The 18163-nt window shown below is 52.0% G+C and overlaps 3 protein-coding genes across 3 annotated transcripts in view; 1 reads left to right on the top strand and 2 right to left on the bottom strand.

Moving 5' to 3' along the window:
• PHACADRAFT_161565 (uncharacterized protein) overlaps nt 1–1682 on the bottom strand; it is a gene marked incomplete at both ends in the record, with an annotated part of 4807 nt that extends 3125 nt beyond the window's left edge. Inside the window, 2 exons of the mRNA XM_007395816.1 lie at nt 669–1471; nt 1532–1682. Coding sequence (XP_007395878.1) covers nt 669–1471; nt 1532–1682 — 954 coding nt within the window. The remainder of the gene's footprint in view (nt 1–668; nt 1472–1531) is intronic.
• Nucleotides 1683–4865: 3183 nt separating this feature from the next.
• Nucleotides 4866–9448, bottom strand: PHACADRAFT_256265 (uncharacterized protein). Its single transcript, XM_007395815.1, has 20 exons — nt 9344–9448; nt 9205–9283; nt 9005–9146; nt 8780–8949; nt 8543–8729; nt 8378–8486; nt 8225–8327; nt 8063–8175; nt 7898–8006; nt 7632–7846; nt 7183–7579; nt 7048–7130; nt 6749–6998; nt 6437–6699; nt 6276–6385; nt 6061–6223; nt 5546–6004; nt 5375–5491; nt 5186–5315; nt 4866–5127 (listed from the first exon to the last, which is right to left on the bottom strand). The coding sequence occupies exons 1-20, from the start codon at nt 9344–9346 to the stop codon at nt 5009–5011; spliced, it is 3321 nt and encodes a 1106-aa protein (XP_007395877.1). The 5' UTR covers nt 9347–9448; the 3' UTR covers nt 4866–5008.
• Nucleotides 9449–10333: 885 nt separating this feature from the next.
• Nucleotides 10334–15211, top strand: PHACADRAFT_209070 (uncharacterized protein; the record flags this gene model as incomplete). The annotated part of the gene is made up of 7 exons (XM_007395814.1): nt 10334–11433; nt 11486–11743; nt 11804–11899; nt 11947–12051; nt 12106–14793; nt 14847–15020; nt 15065–15211. Exons 1-7 carry the CDS (start codon nt 10555–10557, stop codon nt 15209–15211), a joined length of 4347 nt encoding a protein of 1448 aa, XP_007395876.1. The 5' UTR covers nt 10334–10554.
• Nucleotides 15212–18163: the final 2952 nt, after the last annotated feature.

The following is an 18163-nucleotide window of genomic DNA, read 5'->3' as shown; positions in this document are numbered from 1 at the left end:
CGCAGTTCCCTTCTGCCCTCGAGATTTACGGTCCCAACGTGAGAAATTACGGTCCCAAGCGCTTGCCCGCCCTCCCGCCTCGTCCGGTGCCTCTGCCTCGCTCGACGCCTCCTCGACACGCCTCTTGCCCCCCGGACCTGGCGGCACAGCGCACGGAACCAGCATAGAACCTGTACGTAACAAAAATTTAATTTTTTAGCCAATGCCTTGCGCACCGTGTGCCTTCCCCTCCTCAGTGCAGATATCTTCAGTGCAGGTCGCGTCACAATGTACCTCCTGGCGCGACATAAATCACAAAAATATTGTCACACATCAATAACGACTCTATTTGTGTGTCTACGAATTTTTGTGACCTCCCGACGCTCGAGGCTTCCTTGACATCGTCCCCAGGCCTTTCCCTGGCTCGCTTCCACCTTTGGAATGCCCGCAGATGCTTACGTCATCCGGCGCGGGACCGTAAATTTGGCGGGGTTCAGCTCTACTTCTTGTGTGACTTGGTCGACAGGGGCAAGGAACCTGCTCCCGCAACGTGCGAAGAGCGCTTCTAGGATGTCGATATGGACGGATCCAGAACTTTGTTTGTACCAAGACGGATCCGAAGCCTCCTGACCAAAGTACTGAATGAAAGCAGTTGTCTATGCGGCTCCACGCCATTGCAGCAGCCGTACCAGAGGTGTACGGAGGCGCATAATCTCTTGCAGATCCAGAATGTTTGCTCTGGCCAGAGCGTCGACTTGAAATGCTACTTCCCAAGGCAACGTAGAAAGCCAACTGTCGTAGATATCCACCGTAGCCTGTGAAAAGAGTTCTCGTCGCACCATTGGGAGCGCCCCCACATGCACCGGTACATGTGCACGCTCGCATATCCACCTGAAGTCCCGCGCCGACGCCTCATTCTGGCAGATGAGGCGCACAGAGAGATATGTGAATTCGGCGTAGATCTCATGGTCGTCATCAAGTGTTGACAGTCGCCGTCGTGATGGACCAGAGCTAGTCTTTGCTTTGCTGAAGTCGAACATGTCGAGAGTGTCGTCGAAAATTACGCCGGTTAGTTCCTCTTCTTCGTATGTCGGTGCATAATTCAGAGATAAGGAGATAACCGGGCGATGGGACTCGGAATAATATCCCAAGCTGACAAGGATGATGTTCCGGTCCTCCTCGTGAATCTTGAGACGAAAATGACGATTATCGCCATCAAAGCCCAAGCGACCATTGCCTTCACAATCCCTCTCATACTCGGCAGAGAAGACATCATCGCGACATCCCCAGCCGAATTGTACTGCCTCAATGTGAACAAGATGTTTGCGTAGCTCCCTGGCAAGCTCAAATTGTTCCTCCTCATGTACCGGATCGACGTAAGGGAACTTCAAGATCTTTCGAATCACTTCCGGACGGGGCTCATGTCGGCCCCAGTCGAACGTTAATGGCGTCCCGACTCTGATTCTTCTCCGTGGTCGACGACCCCCATATTCTCAGAGAAAATCATTCCCGACCCCCAGGCTCGGAAGAGTGAGCGTCGCGGATAGAGGACCAGCTCTGCGAGCCGGGTGCAATGAAAGTTCAAAGTTGAGGGGTAGTGTGTGGTAGCCGGTGAAGTCGGGGCCATGGAGCACGGAGGCTAAGGCCCTCTTCAATGCTGAGGGATTTGCAAGAGGATCGATGTTGGCAACGTAGTCTTCCATCTCGGCAGAGGACCTGGACAGCCTCGAATGTGAGCAATTGGCTTGAATAGAACAAAACAGTACCTACCGTTATAAAGAGCACAGATGTGTTATAGATGGATACCTGCAAACGAGGAGTATTTCAGATGTGTAGGACTTATATCCGTGACGATCGAGCACTGCTACAAGTTTTGCCGTGGAAATTGGTCGCGCCTTACACGCGCCACCTGATGTGAAACAAGTGACGAAATTGCTTGGGCTCATTACAGACATCCTGTACACGTTCGACCTTTAAATGCAAGGAGAGCTGCAACGACGAAGGTGGAGAACTTGAGATGAGGGGAGCGGACTTGCACTGAACTTGAGCTTGAGGCTCGGCTGAGCGAGTGCAGGCGCCCGACTCTCATCGCAACAATTGGCAGACAGGGGCTACTCACCAGGTACCAGAGCTCTCGGGTCACAGTGTGCCTAGGTGGGGCACGCTTGCAGGTTTGTTGGCACAAAGGCGCTATGCACAGTTTTAATGGCTAAAAGAAAGTGTTGTTTGCGGCCATGCGGGCGATTAGGGGATAAGTGAACGGTTTCTTATTTTCAGGCCATCTGGTTAAAGATACGAGTAATACGAGTAATAATAATATACGAGTAATATAGATAGAACACGCAAATATCTAGTCGAGTTTAAAGCTCCGTTCACACTACAGTAGAATATCTCATGATCCATAAAATTGGAAAATTTATAAGGAAATTGCGATCTCTATTATGCTCCGAGAACCTGGCGGTCTTGTGCTTGCCAACGCCTGGAGCACGTCCCGCGTGCCCTCAGGTGTGCTTGAGCGAAAAGTGGAACAGAAGCGCCCTATGCATTATGAGATACACTGAGCGTCAAAAGTGGATGCCTTTCCACAGAATTTTTTCAGATTCTAAAGTGTAGTGCGGAGCGTAAACTGCAGTTTAGAATCGAATGGTACCCGTCTGTAAAACCACAGCAACTGAGAGCGAAGAAATGTAATAATTGTTTCGTAAGCGGAGTTTGAAAGTGCAACTGGGGGTCGACACGCTCGAGTGGACACGTTCGCTCTGACTATTGCTTATAGACCCTAACATAACGTCCCTATGACAGCAGTTAGAAGGCGCGGACAAGTCTGCCGCCGATGAAGTTCTCCAAGAGACCGCCGTTGTGGCGGCATCACTCTTGTCACCAGCCAATTGTGCGGTATACATGCGTTGGGTGTCGATGGGCTCACCACATACCCTACGTTCACCCCAATTTCACCCACAGCTAATAATGGATCTTGGCAGCATTCCTCCTCTCACATTGCCTTCCACTGCTGACTCTCGGCTAGGGACTGAAGGCCCCTATTTTCCACTCAATGAGTCAAAAAAAACCTTGCAAATGCTTAGCAGAGTTGTGATCAGGATCTCAAGAGGATGAAGGCAAAGCATACACACCTTCCTTGGTGGACTGCTTGCATGTTCCCTCCAAAGTGTGCACCAGAGCATTCTTCTACATAGAGATGGATGCAATTAAAGAACTCTATTACTTCTTAAGACAGCATACAAGAGATTTGCAAAGGTTTGAAATATAATTGTGGGGATTTACAATGCCGGGATCCAATATACTTGACTGATGCTCTCCGGTTTGTCACTTCCCCGGATAATTTCCTCCTCTCAACCAAATATATGCTTCCTAATAGATTGTACTAGATGACAACTCCACCCTGTGCTATTCCAAGTCATATCATAACCATCTGAGCGGTGGGGAATGCACATGGACTTCTGGGAGAATATGTAACACCTCCGCTCCTCAAATTTCCAGAGCATGATATCTTTCATGTGAAATACCTGAAAGGGTCTCAAAAATTTATTTGAGCAAGGTAGACATCATAAATAGCTGCCAGGGAGCCTGATAGGTTGTGGTACAGATTCTACATTTAAACCTGCATTATGTACGCAAAAGTTGCTCTAGAAACTGGCTGCATTGCACAACTTTTGCTAGACAATATATTACAGTTTTCCACAAATATACAAGCCAAGACCTTGTAGAATGCACACAAATAAAAGCTTAGGAGTAGCTTGGAAACTCATGCTGCAACAGTGGTTGATCTCGAGTGGCGTGGGTGTTCGTTTACTGGATGCCTTTCCACAGCCGTCTACAGAGCTTCGTAGACTAGATTTCAGAATAAATCAGATGCGGCATCTCGGACGATCATACTTACCGTAGTTTCGGTCTGAACAGCTGCGTTTACAGACTCGAAATCTGGAAGGGGGGTCGGACCCCCCTTACAGATTATATTCTATGTTTACAGACATAATTTCAACCTTCACATGCACCGTTGCGCCTGTTCCCCCGCTTACATCACCCTCCATCTCGCTAGATGTTTACAGTGACTTGTGAGATGGGACCTATGATGTTGTCTGTCACATTGGAAGCTCTGGGGAGCATGCCCTTATGGATAGCTCTGGTTACTAGGAGAAAGGGTTGAAGCATCCTACACAAATTTTTGGGTGCATAGGCCACAGTATTTTGGCTGAGCATGGCCAAACTTCCGTCGGAAGTGCCAGCTTGAGTGTGAGTTGAGATGTCATCCTTTCATAACATTCTTGCAGTTTACTTAAAGCTTTCAAATTTTCAAATTTAGCGTTCTTATATATGATACATCTCGCACAAATATTTCTGATATTTGAAACTTGGGGGTCGCAGAGAACGAGAGAGTCGAGTGGGTGTTCATTTACTTTTGACGCTCAGTGTATATCCTGCGGGGCGAGCTCCAGACACGAAGCGCTCGACAGTAGTACTTCGCTCGCACTTTGAGGCCATGACCTCACATATGAGTCCCGCTCGGACGCAAATCGAACCCGCACGGGTACGCCGTTGGCGATTTCTCAGCAGAGGATGCATTAGGGCTCCGTATAACTTGAGCTCACATTTGGTGCGTCCGGTTGACTTTCGAGCATTATTCCCGCCTCGTATACGCGTTCAGTATTTTCAGTGGCAAAAGGATGTCTGGGTAATACAGTCGTAGACGAATATTATTGAAGATGGATTGAAAAGCATGTGCATATCTTTGAGGACAAGGCAAGCTGATACCCTTCCAAGCTCGACATGCGCTTTGGATGATATCGCCGGAGTGCCGCCGTTCACTACTGTCAGAAGAGTTGTCAGGCATAGGACCTGGCCAACGCCAATATGTTCGCACACTGAAAGAAATGATATACATTTGGACTGTTCGTAACGTACGATGATCATAGCGAATACAGGGTGCCACGAGAACAAGAGGGGAAGTGAGAGAAACCGACAGCAGACGGTATCCGTGTGAAGCACGAGAGGGAGGGAAGATGGAGCGGACCTATCCTCTAATTACAATGGCCTTCTCCCCCGCGCCTGTCCGCGTTTTACCAGACTTGTCGACGTGATCCAAGCCCAGAACGTCTTCTGGCGCGAACTTGTGGTCGTATATTGTGTCGTCTGCAGTGGTGCCGCGCGGTTAGCTCGGCCCTCGCAGTAGTAAACGATGGGTACATACCGTCCTCGATATAGGATGGCTGCTTGAAAGTCGCGACCTGAATCAAGGCGAAGCGGTACTTGGCGAAGTCCTTGTCAGGGACCGCCAATCGCGCTTGCAGGCGCTTCTTGGTGTCAGCAAAGCGCTCGCCCTGTCAGGGAAAAGATTTGTTAGATCAAGCAAAGTGCAGTAATGATCCCATGGACATACAGGTTTGACCACGAAACGGAAGGGCACGCCGTGCGTTCTTGATACTTCTTTGGAGAAGTGGAAGACGCTGATAACTTTGTCGGCATCGTCAGCCTCAAGCTCGTCTATTGGTATTTCCTGTGGGTTTGACGTGGTGAGCATCCTCGAAATACAGCGACAAGGCAGCCATACCTCGGCGTAAAGGTCGACAGGATCCGGAATGTTACCAATCATTTCCGAACCGGTGAACTCTTTCTGCGTCTTGCCGTCTCTCGAAACCTCAAAGATCCGAATCTTGCCGGTGCCGCCTGGTGCAAGGTTGACTTGCTTCGCAAGATGGTCAGCAAGTTCATGAACAGCACTGGTCTTCGGGAGTAGGAACGAGTGTTGCGACTCCTCTTTGTTATGGCTGCCCGTCCAGGTGACCTTGAGGCTGCGCTTTGTCTCGAGTTCCACGATTGATACGTCAAGCTTCTCGTAGAGGATCACAGTTGTCTGTGCGTTCGAGTACGCCGGCGAGATGATCTCTGATATACTCTGGTTCAGCGAGCGTTTAAGAACAGTTTTCGGTGAGCCGTTCGTCGCATGTGTTGTCGTGAATCGCAGCTTAATCGGGTCGTGCTTGAGGTACTCGCCAACCCTCTGGGACATCTGTGGCAAGTAAAAACTGAGTGTCGTAGAAGTCGAGGACGTTACGAGTAGCGTACGATATCATAATTCTGCTTTTTGCTAAGGATCAAGCTGAACTCTGGATGGTCCCGATCTGCCTCCTCGAATTTCGGTCGGAAGATGATCATCACACGATTCTGGAGGAAGTCGTAGTATTGTGTGGGATTTGAGTGCAGCCCCTGATTCTCGAGGTCATGGATCCTGCAAGCTCCGTTTGAGCATAAAACAAGGGGAGGTAGAAAAGAGTACGTACTCTTTCTCGTTGATGTCTACCTGGAAGCAGATAATATCACCATCCTGAATCTCGCTCTGGGTGAAAGTGAGCTTCGGCTTCATGAGCTCAATCATGCCAGGTTTGATTTCCTACAGTCGTCGGTGAGCTCACGAGCCACCGTATCAGAGAACAAGCCTCACTTCATACAACTTGAGCGGAGTACCCGGCTGCCACCTCATCCGTTCGTTGACGATAGGAATGAGTTCGCCGACCTTGCTACTCCGAGGAACATACGTCTTGCCGACACCATAGAGGGTCTGCTTTGAGGTGTCGAAGTGCTTCAGGAAGATCATGATAGATCCTGCGAGACTCTCCGGTTTGATAGGGTCAGGTATTACATCCAGATAAAGCCTAAGATCGTTCTGTTGCCGGATGGCCATGTTGTTCCGGATAACCTCGACAGCTACGTGAAGATTAACACATGCGGCTATATGCGTAAGACCAAGACTCACTCAACGCAGGTTCGTTCTCGGGTATATGCGTATCAGGGCGCACTGTCTTGTTCTGGCGGTTAACTAAGACCCATAGTCGTATCTGATTCTCGGGGTAGTTGAAGTGCTGTGCGACCCGCGCCTTGAATGTACTGTAAGTCTCGTTCTTGAGAACGCGGAACGTAGGTAAGTCTGACGCTGGCCAGCTACGCTCATCAAAGCTCGCCAGGTCGAAACCTTCGTGTTGGGCGAATGTCTCGTCGGTGATGACCTACCAACGTTGTAAGTAATGTTCATTAATGCAGAAGGAAGGAGTATACCTTCGCAGTGAGGTATAGGTGCTGCTCCTCGCGCTCACGCTTCTTGGCCTCCATCTGCATACGCTCCTCATCGAGGCGGCGCTCTGAACAACCGACAATCAGCGATTGATCTACTCACTCATCAACAGCACGCACTCAAGTGAGCTGGCGTGTCCTCCTCTTTGAAGGGAGCAAGCACTTCGTCTATCATGCTTTCGCGAACGTACACCAACATGTATGCGTTGGTGAAGCGCTTCATTGCCCTAACTTGGTTCCGCTGCATTGGCGAAACCAGCCCGTTCAAAGGCTCGCCGCCGTAGTTCTCCTCAAGGACTTCGCGATCAGTGACTGGCGTGACACGATCGTCATCGAACTTCAGCCATCGTGTCTCGCGATCGGGTTTGATGAGGGCGAAGTAATGGCCGCCGTGCAAGTCTCCGGAGTGCACGAGGACGCCGTGGAGCTTGTATACCCAAGGTTGCGATCTGTCTACTGTCTCGTCGAGGAACTCGTCAAGGTCAATTTCGAAGGGAAACTCGTGGCGATCATTGATCTGCATAGATGATGTGAATACCGGTATTGCATCCGAGAATGCAATCTCGTACCTTGACCATCGCGTCGCGCTGAATATCGTACTCGAAACGTTTGAGCTGCAGGTGTAGAACAGGAGGGAACGCTTGGAAGATTATGCCCTTCTTTGCGTCCTGTAGGCCGTAGCCTTCCGCCATGTACTTGTTATCTCCGTCTAGAGTTTCTACCGCAACGTAGTCCCTGAAAGACTCGTACAGATTCTTCATGCCCTTCACGTTCAGCTGGATATCTGGAAGCATGATAAGACCTCGATTTCTGATATCATGGAGAAACAGCTTGCCATTGAATTCCTCAATGCGAGACGACTCGTAATCCACGTTGACGCATTTGATGTAGCTCTTCATCTTGCCCACGAACAGCTTCGCAATGGCGCCTTCGGCTTTCGTCCCCTAAGCGACATGGTCAATACCTTATGTCATATTAAGTGCTGATAATAGTAGAGCACCTTCATCTTTGTCTCGAGTTTGTCTTGCAACACACGGTTGAATTCTTGCACATCATGTTGCAGAAATGAATCCAGCGACTTCCAGCCAAAGGATTTCGTCAACTCAGTAGTCCCTGTGATGCATCAGACCAAGCCATGCAACCTACCTGCTGATATACTCACCGACTGGTTGATCCGACGTCTGAAGATGATAGAATACACGCTGTAAGGCGAGGGATACACTCTCCGTTGGGAGGTCATCTTCGGTGGGTATCTGGTACACAGCCTACACAGCGCTTAGTGTCCACGCAGTCAAGCAATGGCCCGTCCACGCACCTTCCGGAAATAGCGTGTGCAGAAGAGAGACTGGAGTAATGAATTCATGTAACACGTTGCGCCCTGATTCTTCAGCCCGACGTATCCGGTCTCCTTCTTTGAATCGTAGCTAAGTGTCGATCCGAGGTAAGCCAGGCATGAGATACGAGAAGCAAGATTACGCACTTGACGAAGTTGTGCCAAAGCACACCCGTCGGGTCTTCGAGAACACGCACAAAGACGCTGACAATTGCCGACTCATCTTCAATAGTTGGCCGAGCATGTCCATCCTGGACGCTGAAGAGCTTCCTGAGCTCGCTGAAGCGGGTAAATCCCCAGTCGCACTCCTCGGCAATGAACCGATGGTGCGCGTCTGTCTCCGTTTCAGTACGAGAACACATACCCTATAAGGTAGCCACTTACGGCTCACGGTGTAGATAGTTGGGTCGTTAGGATTCGAAATTACGAGGGCGAATTGTGCGCACGCGTGCCACCCTTCCGGTGCTCGCTTGGGATCCGCGTAGTCAAGGTACACAGATACAGTGTCATTTGGGGGTGCATTTGAATTGCCGAATGGGAAGAGCAAAATACGCCTGAAAGTAATGAGAACGACGCACGCAAGGTACGAAAGAAAATATCGTGACTCACCAGCGGTGACCTCCACAGTCGAACTCTGGGCTAGTAATCTTCTTCTCGAGCTTCTTCCAGTTCGTCAGTTTCCAGTGAAGTACCGTAAACTCTTTCACTTCATGCCCGAGATCTGGCATATGCTTCGCCGCGAACGCATCGTCTGTAAGATAAAACCCAGTAAGGTACCCATATGATGCAATACGACGAGTAGCACGCACGATCCTGAACAGAGACCATCTCCTCCACCTCCAAAGGCGGGCCACCATTGGCCTTCTCGTCCATAACTTCCATGTCACTCTGGGATGACGCATAGCCTCGGTAAGCGGTCTCAATGGGGAGCGAAAGGAGGGGACAAACCATGGTTGTAACGTCCCAGAGCTAGACAGTGCTGAATTAAGATGCACAAGACAAGAGGTCCGAGATCAAGGTCAGTGTCCGAGAAGAGAGGAGAGGAGTCGTCGACAAACAGGGTGCGTTTCTGTGCTAGTCTTCCGCAGGGCCTGTGAATTGACGGCAGCGATGGACGTGGGAATCGATTACCAAGCGTGGACATCACGTGCGTGATATATAGCAGGTTCGGCTGCGAGCCTGCGACGTGTTCTAACATTTTTTTACTCTTGACAAAACACAACGGCTCTCAATCTTCAGAGCGGGAACGTAATGCCTCCACACATGGATCGTACACATGTTAAAGTTTCCCACGCTGAGTTTTTCTACGTTCTTAAACGTGTTTTGTATGTCTAAACCACACGATCCTTAAATTGTCTCGACAGGGGAAGTGTTCTCGCTTTCACCAGCCTTGCCGCTGTCTTACTGTCGGTAATGAGTCAAAATCGTGTAAGAGTAGGCTGGGCAATTCGTGATCTGTCGCTTTTCTCCGTCTTGGAGGGGATCGGCTGGGCTTGCCCATCATCCTGTCCAGCGTTGCCTCAGTGTCCAAGAGCTCATCAAGTCTTTGTGACGCCATTTCGATCTGCTCTCTTGCCACTGTCGGCTCACATTTTCACCCCTCTTTCTCGGTATTGCGTTTAGCTAGTTCCATGTACATATTTTGTAATGGATGGATCGGTTTTAAAGCCTGAGGGCCTGAAGGGATGCCCGGTCCACGTCTCACTACAGCGCATCGGCCAGAGGAAACCCGCGAGGATCTGCATTCGCTATATGAGCTGAGATCGTTTGCAAGACGCAATCCCGCATGTTTCAGTCTGTTTCAGCCCTACAGGTGACGGATCATGACCAGAGGGTGAATATTGACATGTCCGGTTTTGACTTTCTCCTTGCCCCATACCAAGCTGGATCACGCTCACAGATGAAGATGGCCGAATGGCACCGTGGCTCTGGGAGTTGGGAGCAATGAGGCACGGACGCCCGCAGGCAGAGCGCGTGGATGGAAACGTGAAGGTGGGACTCTGCCTCTTCCGGCTCAGTGCCTCATGTCGGCACGCTCCTCAAGTCACCCTCTACTTACGCTCATTTATATTCGCACTCCTAGCATACCGCCATATTCCAAATAGAACTCACAATCTGTGCTCTCAATCGACTACAACGAAGATCCCTGCGCGACCTCCATGCTGAGCAGTCAAGACCGGCATGTATCCGCCCCTCGAAAACATTACGAGTCTGACCCTGACCGTCCCCGTCACACCACCGCATCGACCCAGAGGTATACCAGCGAGTACGGAGTGGGTACTGCCATGCCTGACAAGCCGCATCGTAATTCCAGACGTGCCGATACTTCAGGGAACCCCCTTGCCTTCGAGTCAGTGCCTTCAGCCAACAAGTATTCCAGCCCAAGAGAGCAACCCTACATGCGTGGACCCTCCTATTACACGTCCTCGGAGCCGCAAGCTCAGGTGCCGACGGGACCAATGACGGTCACCGGAGTAGCAAGTAGTTCGCGGTCACGCGCACACGATCCTGACATCTATGCGTACGCAAAACGCAAGACGGACAAGCAGAGTCCTCGCTCGTCAGAGGAGAAGATCTATGGTGCTGACCAGATCAAGCCATCCAGAGCGACCCAACAGCTACGTAGTGGACACCACACTGCGAACCCCGTTCCTCAGTCAGGAACTGCGTACGCTGCGTCCTCGCAGTACCAGTCTGCACGCGACGCTACGTCATCTTCTATGCACCACAAGGATCGAAACAAAGATCAAGGGGAACACCGGGAACGCCGGAGAGATAGACGTCGAGACCAGGAGCGGATACACGAAGAGGAAGAGCGATTGCGCGAGAGGGCAGCTATTGAGAAGGAGCTGGAAAAGCAGAGGAGACGGGAAGAGCGTAGGACAGAGCGGGATAGAGAGAAGGAACGCGAGCGGCGGCGTGAAGAGAGGGAGTTGGAACGCGCCCGCAGACATGGGTCTCGTGCTAGAGACGAATCCCGCACCGTGAATACTGTCTATCCCAACGCGGCGCTCGTCGCATCCAAGCATCAGGGTTCAGTAAGTTGGTTCATGCATTACGCCTTCTCTTTCTGACATCCTTCCTGTGTAGACCGACCAAGTGCCATCTTCAAGCTCCAACGTTGCACTTCCATCCACACAATATGCTATCGCTGCTGGCAATCGCCCCCATGTCACGAACGATCCACGCCGTGATAATATTTCCTCTATGCAAACCGCGCCACCGCATGTACCTGAGAAGGAACGGAAAGCTCGTCGTTCTCAACGCGACAAAGTGCTGGCCCAACAGTACGCGCAAGACTCGGGCGTGTCGAGCAGCGAACAAGAACAGGCCCGAGAGCGGCTTACGGTGCGTGACTAGGCACTCAGTTACATGAGACATATCTGACTCTGTGCTCCCCCATCAAAGAGGGACAGACGACACGCCCTTCGGGATGCCAATGGTGATGCACATTACTCGGGACCTTCAGGCAGTGAGAACGAACGTGGTCCTGGCTATGAGCGAGTAAGCTGACGCGTGTATATGGTCGAGCTTCCCTAACCGTCTAGCAGCGCAAATACAAGGCGGCGCAAGACCCGTACGCCGCTCTCCGGCAGCATTCCGTGGGCCCACAAGTCAATGCAAACATGCCGTCGTCCATACAGCATGGCTCATACGTAGGTGGCTCTCAACGTTATACGCGGCAAATAGTCAGCATACGTGCTGGACAGGGGCCGGCAGATGCCGAAACGCCAGTTGTGCGTAGCAAGACTCCGTTTACACCAGGGCAAGACCGCGCGCGGGATGTTGGGCCGATGCCTGTGCAAATGCAGTCGTCGACACAGTCCGGACAGCAGCTGTCATACCATGACTTGGGGTCGCAACAGCAATCACGCACTTTGAGTCATCGTCCCTCTCAGAGCGACATGCCTCGGGGATATGGCACGGGTCCGATGTCGAATCCAGCATATGCGCCCCACGCAGCACAGTCGCAGAGCACCGCTACACCGTTCAGTGTTGGGACTCAGGGCGGCCCAGGCAATCAACCTACGGTGCATAGGGAGACTGCACTTGGGGTTGAGGGGATCCATCCTAGTACCACATATCCGTCCAGCGTCACTGCTCCTATTGTAACCGCAACACCTCCAAGTATGACCGTGCCGACCCGCCCTTCTCCCGCCCACAATCAGCAAAGTCTACCAACTAAAATCAGTCATGGTACGCCTCCGACGAAAAACATCGACGCCCAGATACGCCACGATGGCACAAACGCACCGGGGCATCATGCTAAGCTCAACATATATCACTCTCCTCACTATGCGGCCTCGGCAGAAATCTTCGTACCCGGAATGCATCAGCCTCAGACGCAGTCCGTGACAGTGAATACGACTACGGTCAAGGACCTAGCAGCCAAGTTCCCCTTGAACGAAGACATCCTAACCTCCGCATCGTCATCCACTCTCAATGCGGGAACCAATCGCTCCGAACAAGGACCTGCTGCCCTGGCGCAGTATCCGCCTGGGGCGAATCTGACGACTCAGGGCTATCCGAACAGAGAACTCGTTCCACAGGTTTGGCTTCCTCCGGATAATCACAACACGACAGCATCCCAAAAGCAGCCCGCGCCGTTTGAAAATGACGTGCCTATTCCTATCCCGTATCCGAAGTCCATGATACCAGGCTCTGCCCCGTCTCAACCCATGGCCTCTTCCGCAGCTTATCAGCAACAGCCGTCGGCCAGGCCCCAAGCCACTCCGCTGCAATCGAAGACATCTCCCATGCCACCGCAAGCACATATCCCTACGCATACTGTACCCAATCCCGTGAACGTGGCTCCGAAGATTGCGCAGCCTCCTGTGTCTACCTCTGCATCTGGCAATTTCAGTGCAGCTTCTCATTCACCCGGGCAGAGCTTTCAGCAACCGCCGCAGCGATCACCAAGTACCCTGAACGGAATACCGCTTATGAGTAGTGGAACACCGAAGCAATCACCGTCCATGAGACTCAAAGCTCGGAATGGGTCGACTGAGACCGTAGTCTATCCTGGCGCTAAGGCGTCCCCAAGTCATTCTGCGAGACATATACCACACCGCACCAGTACCGGAAATCTCCAGGCTCCATCACGACCCGACACGAACCCATCACGACCACAGCCAGCATCGCATGAATACCCAGATACCTCTCGATACCGCCCACAGCCCGCCGGATACTCTACTCCAAATCCAACATTCAACTACCAGCCTCCCATTGCCAACCAGTCCAACGACAGCTACTCACAACCGACTCACAGTCATCACACGAGGTCCGCTTCGCAGCCTGTTTTACCGAACCCCACCTACGATAGCCACGGCCATGCGCCAAGAAGCCACACATTGCCTGCGGCTGTGCCACCGAGTCCCGCTGCAGCACCTTCAGCGTCAGCCATAGCGGCGGCGTACAGGAGCGGCATGTACGGTACCGACAGCGCTGTACGTTCTCAGCCCCTTCCTGACAAGCGCGTCCCCTCCCGAGCTGCTCCATCTCCGGCGCCAACCTATCCAGCACAGCAGCAGCAGCCGCCTTCGGCACTTCCAAAGACTGCTTACGCTCTGCAAGCGACTCGAGGCGCAGCACTATCTACTACCCCCAGCGCCGCGCGTGTGAATGGTCCTGCAGCGACTGGTCATTCACGCTCTGTTTCCGACCCACAGCAGATGGTGATGGCGGGGCGCGTAGCGATATCTGGTCATCCTTCAACCCCTGCTCCTGCGAAAGCACAGCTGACGTCCCCATCCGAACAAGAGCTCCTCATGACCCCATCGTCTCTCGCACCATCCATGTTGAAAGGAGGCAGTAACCAAGGCGGTAACCAGACACCATTTCCCACCTCTCGACCCGCCCCTCAGCAGTTCGCCAAGCCGCCATCGACGAAAGAGAGTACACGAAAGAGGGGAGGACTGTTTGGAATTTTTCGCTCGAGGTCATCTCCTCCGAAGCAGGATGCACGAGTTGCAGACGCTCTCGCAGACCCTCCTGTGGCGAAGCCGAGGCAGCGTTCAACCTCCCAGGGGACTATCAACGCTGTCGCTGCCTCTGTGCGCAACATCATAGCACCTCATCCTCATCCAAGTCGTAGCGCCGCGCCTCAGCCCGCCCCTAACCCCCCGCCTACCTCCACGCCTAGGACGTCCGGCGAGCGATCAAGGACTCGTGCTCCGGCAGGTAATGATTCAGAGTCTGTGAGGTCGATGAGGCGACGTGAGCCCTCTTCGCCTCCTCCGCCTCCTCAGGTCCTAGCCTCGCGCCCGGTGCGCACCGTGTCTGAACAGCCCGTGCAAATAGGCCCGAATGCGAAGGTCTTCACGCCGTTCCGGCTGATCACAAAACGACATCGCACGGTTTCTGCAGCGTCGAACGAAGCGGACCATGGCACGCAGGCTGTACGTCGTATGCTTCGTATAAACGGACTCCTTGAGCTGACATTCTCTCGTAGACGAGCACGATAATTGGGGGCGAGTCCGCTAGGAGCTCCACCGCTGGCAGGCTCTCACCTCCGATACCCCTGAGGGATCCGAAGGCGGCGACGGAGGTATGGATTAACCAAGAGGAGGCTGAGCTCATGGACCGCGGGACGTGGAGGCGCCGCCGCCCTGGGGTCGTGTTCGACGTAAGCGAAGACTTCACTGACACTGAAACGCACCACTCCATAAGCCGCAAAGCGAGCAAGCGACATCCGTAATAATGGCTCTTTCCGCACGTATTGACGACTTCTTCACAACTTCTGGCTTCCTGGTCTTTGCATATGCGGTTTCCGTTGCGCTGCGCGGCTGGCTTTTGGACTGTGACATACCCCTCTAGATGCTCTGGCTTTGCTATGTTCTTCTAGCTGCCCCCGCGCTTTCCTTACTGTAGTATTGCGAAATGATTGTATATTATGTCTGTTGTATATATGTACTATTATCTATTTAGGCGTCCCGTAGCGTCAGGGTGGGCGCCAGCGCGTCTCGCCTTACGCACGGACCATGGGGCGCCTCCGGCAGCCTGCCCTAAACTCATAGGTATAAAAGAACCTGCGCAACCTTTTGGTTTCCTCAGAACATACTCAGCTAGGATCTATTTTATAGTTTCTAACTCGAGTCTCGCATGTTTACACATGCCACATCCTTCAAGTTCAGTCGATGACAATCGCGTCCGCCCGTCATACTGAGCACATGGCCCCGCCCTTCGGGTGCGGGGTCGCGAGGACGTTTGGCTTACCACTCAGTGTCGTACCGGTTTCGGGCGCATGGGGGGTTCGCCAGCGGGTCAGACGTCAGTCTGATGGACTATCTCCAAGATGTGGTTTATTTTGTAGTTTCTGGATTTAAAATATCTATTTTTGCATAAATCCCTTGGCCCGAAGTGTAGAACGAGGACCCCTGACATCAGGCGAAGGGGCCTGAGGACAATCCGCATCCAAAATGGGGTCTCGGGACCCCCCATGCCTGAGGCAATCCGCATCTAAAACTGGGCTTGGGCCCGAGGATGCCGGAGGAATAATCCGTACCGCGCCAGCGGCCGCTCTACAAGGCCTAAGGACCGTCCGTATACAGATTTTTGGGGCATGTTGGTAGCCCCATTTGGCTGATGCCCAAGGTCTAAAAATCTTTTGAATCACTTTTCTTGTCAACATTGGTAGCCTTTAGTGCAGTATTTAATACAAAGTGTGCCTCAATTGGGAATCGTTCTCGTGGCTATTCAGACCGCACTAGTGTTGCGTCAGAAAGTCCCCGGGGGTGTAGGTAACATGTAAGAAAGTCCAGGGCCTACTGTAAGTAAATAAGTCCTGTAATTTACATTATTTACCGGAGGCTACTGTCCGTTTACCCCGCTGTAAATTACAGTAAATTACAGTGAATTACGGTCAATAATGGTAAGAAAAGGTCAGAAAGACGAGACGCTCCCCAGATGAGAGGCCTCGCCATTTCCAAGGGCACTGCCAACATCGCGGATTGTTTTGGTGCACTTTTCGGGATGGGTGCGCTGTCGAAACACTCCCCAGAAGCTTCTTTGTCAGTGCCCGGTGCACGGCGTTGCCAATCCAATGCTGCAATCTTCGCCTTGAGAACAGACAGCATCTGTCTGTCTGAGAAAATCTCGGAAGATAGTCTACTGATGATTTGATATCGTCACCAGCGAGACTGTGACCACCCTGCTAATGCCATAAAGCCATCCAAGGCAGCTCGAGCTGTGGTACTAAATTCTAATGAGGCTGGTGTTCAAGGTACTGGCCCAAGCCGAGGAAAGCTTGTCGAAGGTCATGCATCACAGAATCTGGGCGTCATGTGCCTGACCCGTAAACATCCAGTAGTGGAGTACCGCGAAGGTATACTTGTGACCACCGAAAATAATCAAACGGAAGCCCTGGTTCCACTATCGCACGACTACGCCACGAAGAGTTAGTCAGGACTTGGGAAGTCAGATAACCCAAGCAATCATGGCCTTTTATTAAAGCTTGCAGCAGTTTGGACTTTTAAGCTTTACGTCGGAGCAGCCGTTCTACAGGACCCCTGACATTGGGCGGAGAGGCCTGATCCTGATTTTCGCCTGACCCGACCTTTTTATCCGCACAAAAATTTGGCCCTCTGGCTCAAAAAAGTACGGATTTTCCTCCGGCCCCGGCCTAACGGCCGGGTTTGGATGCGGATTAGGCACCAAGCCTCTACATCTTCAATGACTCGCGCTGTTTTGCGTCCATAGGCACACCTGTAGTGCAAGTAACATCTCTATGTACAATAAACTAAGTTCCTGCCTCGCCTTTGCCACCATCTTCCGCTGCCACCGCCGCCGTCACTCTCTTCTCCCCTCACTTCCGGGAAGTGTCGAGAGCCTTCATGGCAGCTTTGATGGCCTTGGGATGGTAGAGGGTAGCGTTTAGCTCACGGAACACTTTGTATGCGATGCTGACTTCCCCAGGAAGGATGCACAACAAATGATCGGATGGGGCGTGAAGCAACAAAAGCGTCTGCAAAGACATAACGTGCTGATGAACGGCACGAAACTGATTGGGCCCGAGGGCTTGTTCATACACCTGCACAACCATATTGGACAATAGACGTCGAGTAGCATACGGTTGTATAGACATGCGCCCTCGCTTGCATTCTTCGCTCTTACTTGCCGACCGTAGACGAACGCGGACAGCGGTGCGGTCTAGTGTTGTGTCAGAAAGGTCGGTGTAAATTACATGTAAGTAAATAAGTAGGTAAAATACTGTAAATTACATTATTTACAGTGAGGCCCGGACTGGAGGTGTAAGAAAGTGTCATAAACCCTCCAAGGGCCCAGAACCCGCTGTGCAGCGGAGAAAATGCACACAGACCGAGAGGTGTCAGACTGGAAGGCATGCACTTGCATCCTACATCTGCAGTGGATGAAATTCTATTGCTGCACTCCGCCCACACCATGTCTGACCTCTCATGAACAGTGTCAGATGGAATGCCTGCCATGTACTTATGCCATGTACAACAGCTTTGACTATTGCTATTTGCTCTGCCTCCAGTGGGTCAGAGACCAAACGGGGATGCACGCTCCTACTTACTTCTTCCTGACAGATCCGTCACTATTTAATACTGACCGCCTGCTCCTAGCCTTTTTATTATCTGCAACTCCCTAGTGAATAAGCTCATGCAGGACGGCTTCCGCAGATGAAGCCAAAAAAAAATTATTCAAAGTGAGGCGCCTATTAGATTTAGTGCCACAAAGCTGATGGCTTCTGCCCTTTGATATTGGTGGGGAGCCTAGTGGAGCACATGAAGAGGGTTCCGAATGTGC

This window comes from Phanerochaete carnosa, assembly GCF_000300595.1.
Source record: "Phanerochaete carnosa HHB-10118-sp unplaced genomic scaffold PHACAscaffold_5, whole genome shotgun sequence".
Lineage (NCBI taxonomy): Eukaryota > Fungi > Basidiomycota > Agaricomycetes > Polyporales > Phanerochaetaceae > Phanerochaete > Phanerochaete carnosa.
Note: the sequence above shows the minus strand (reverse complement) of the source record. Positions and strands in the feature narration are given on the sequence as shown.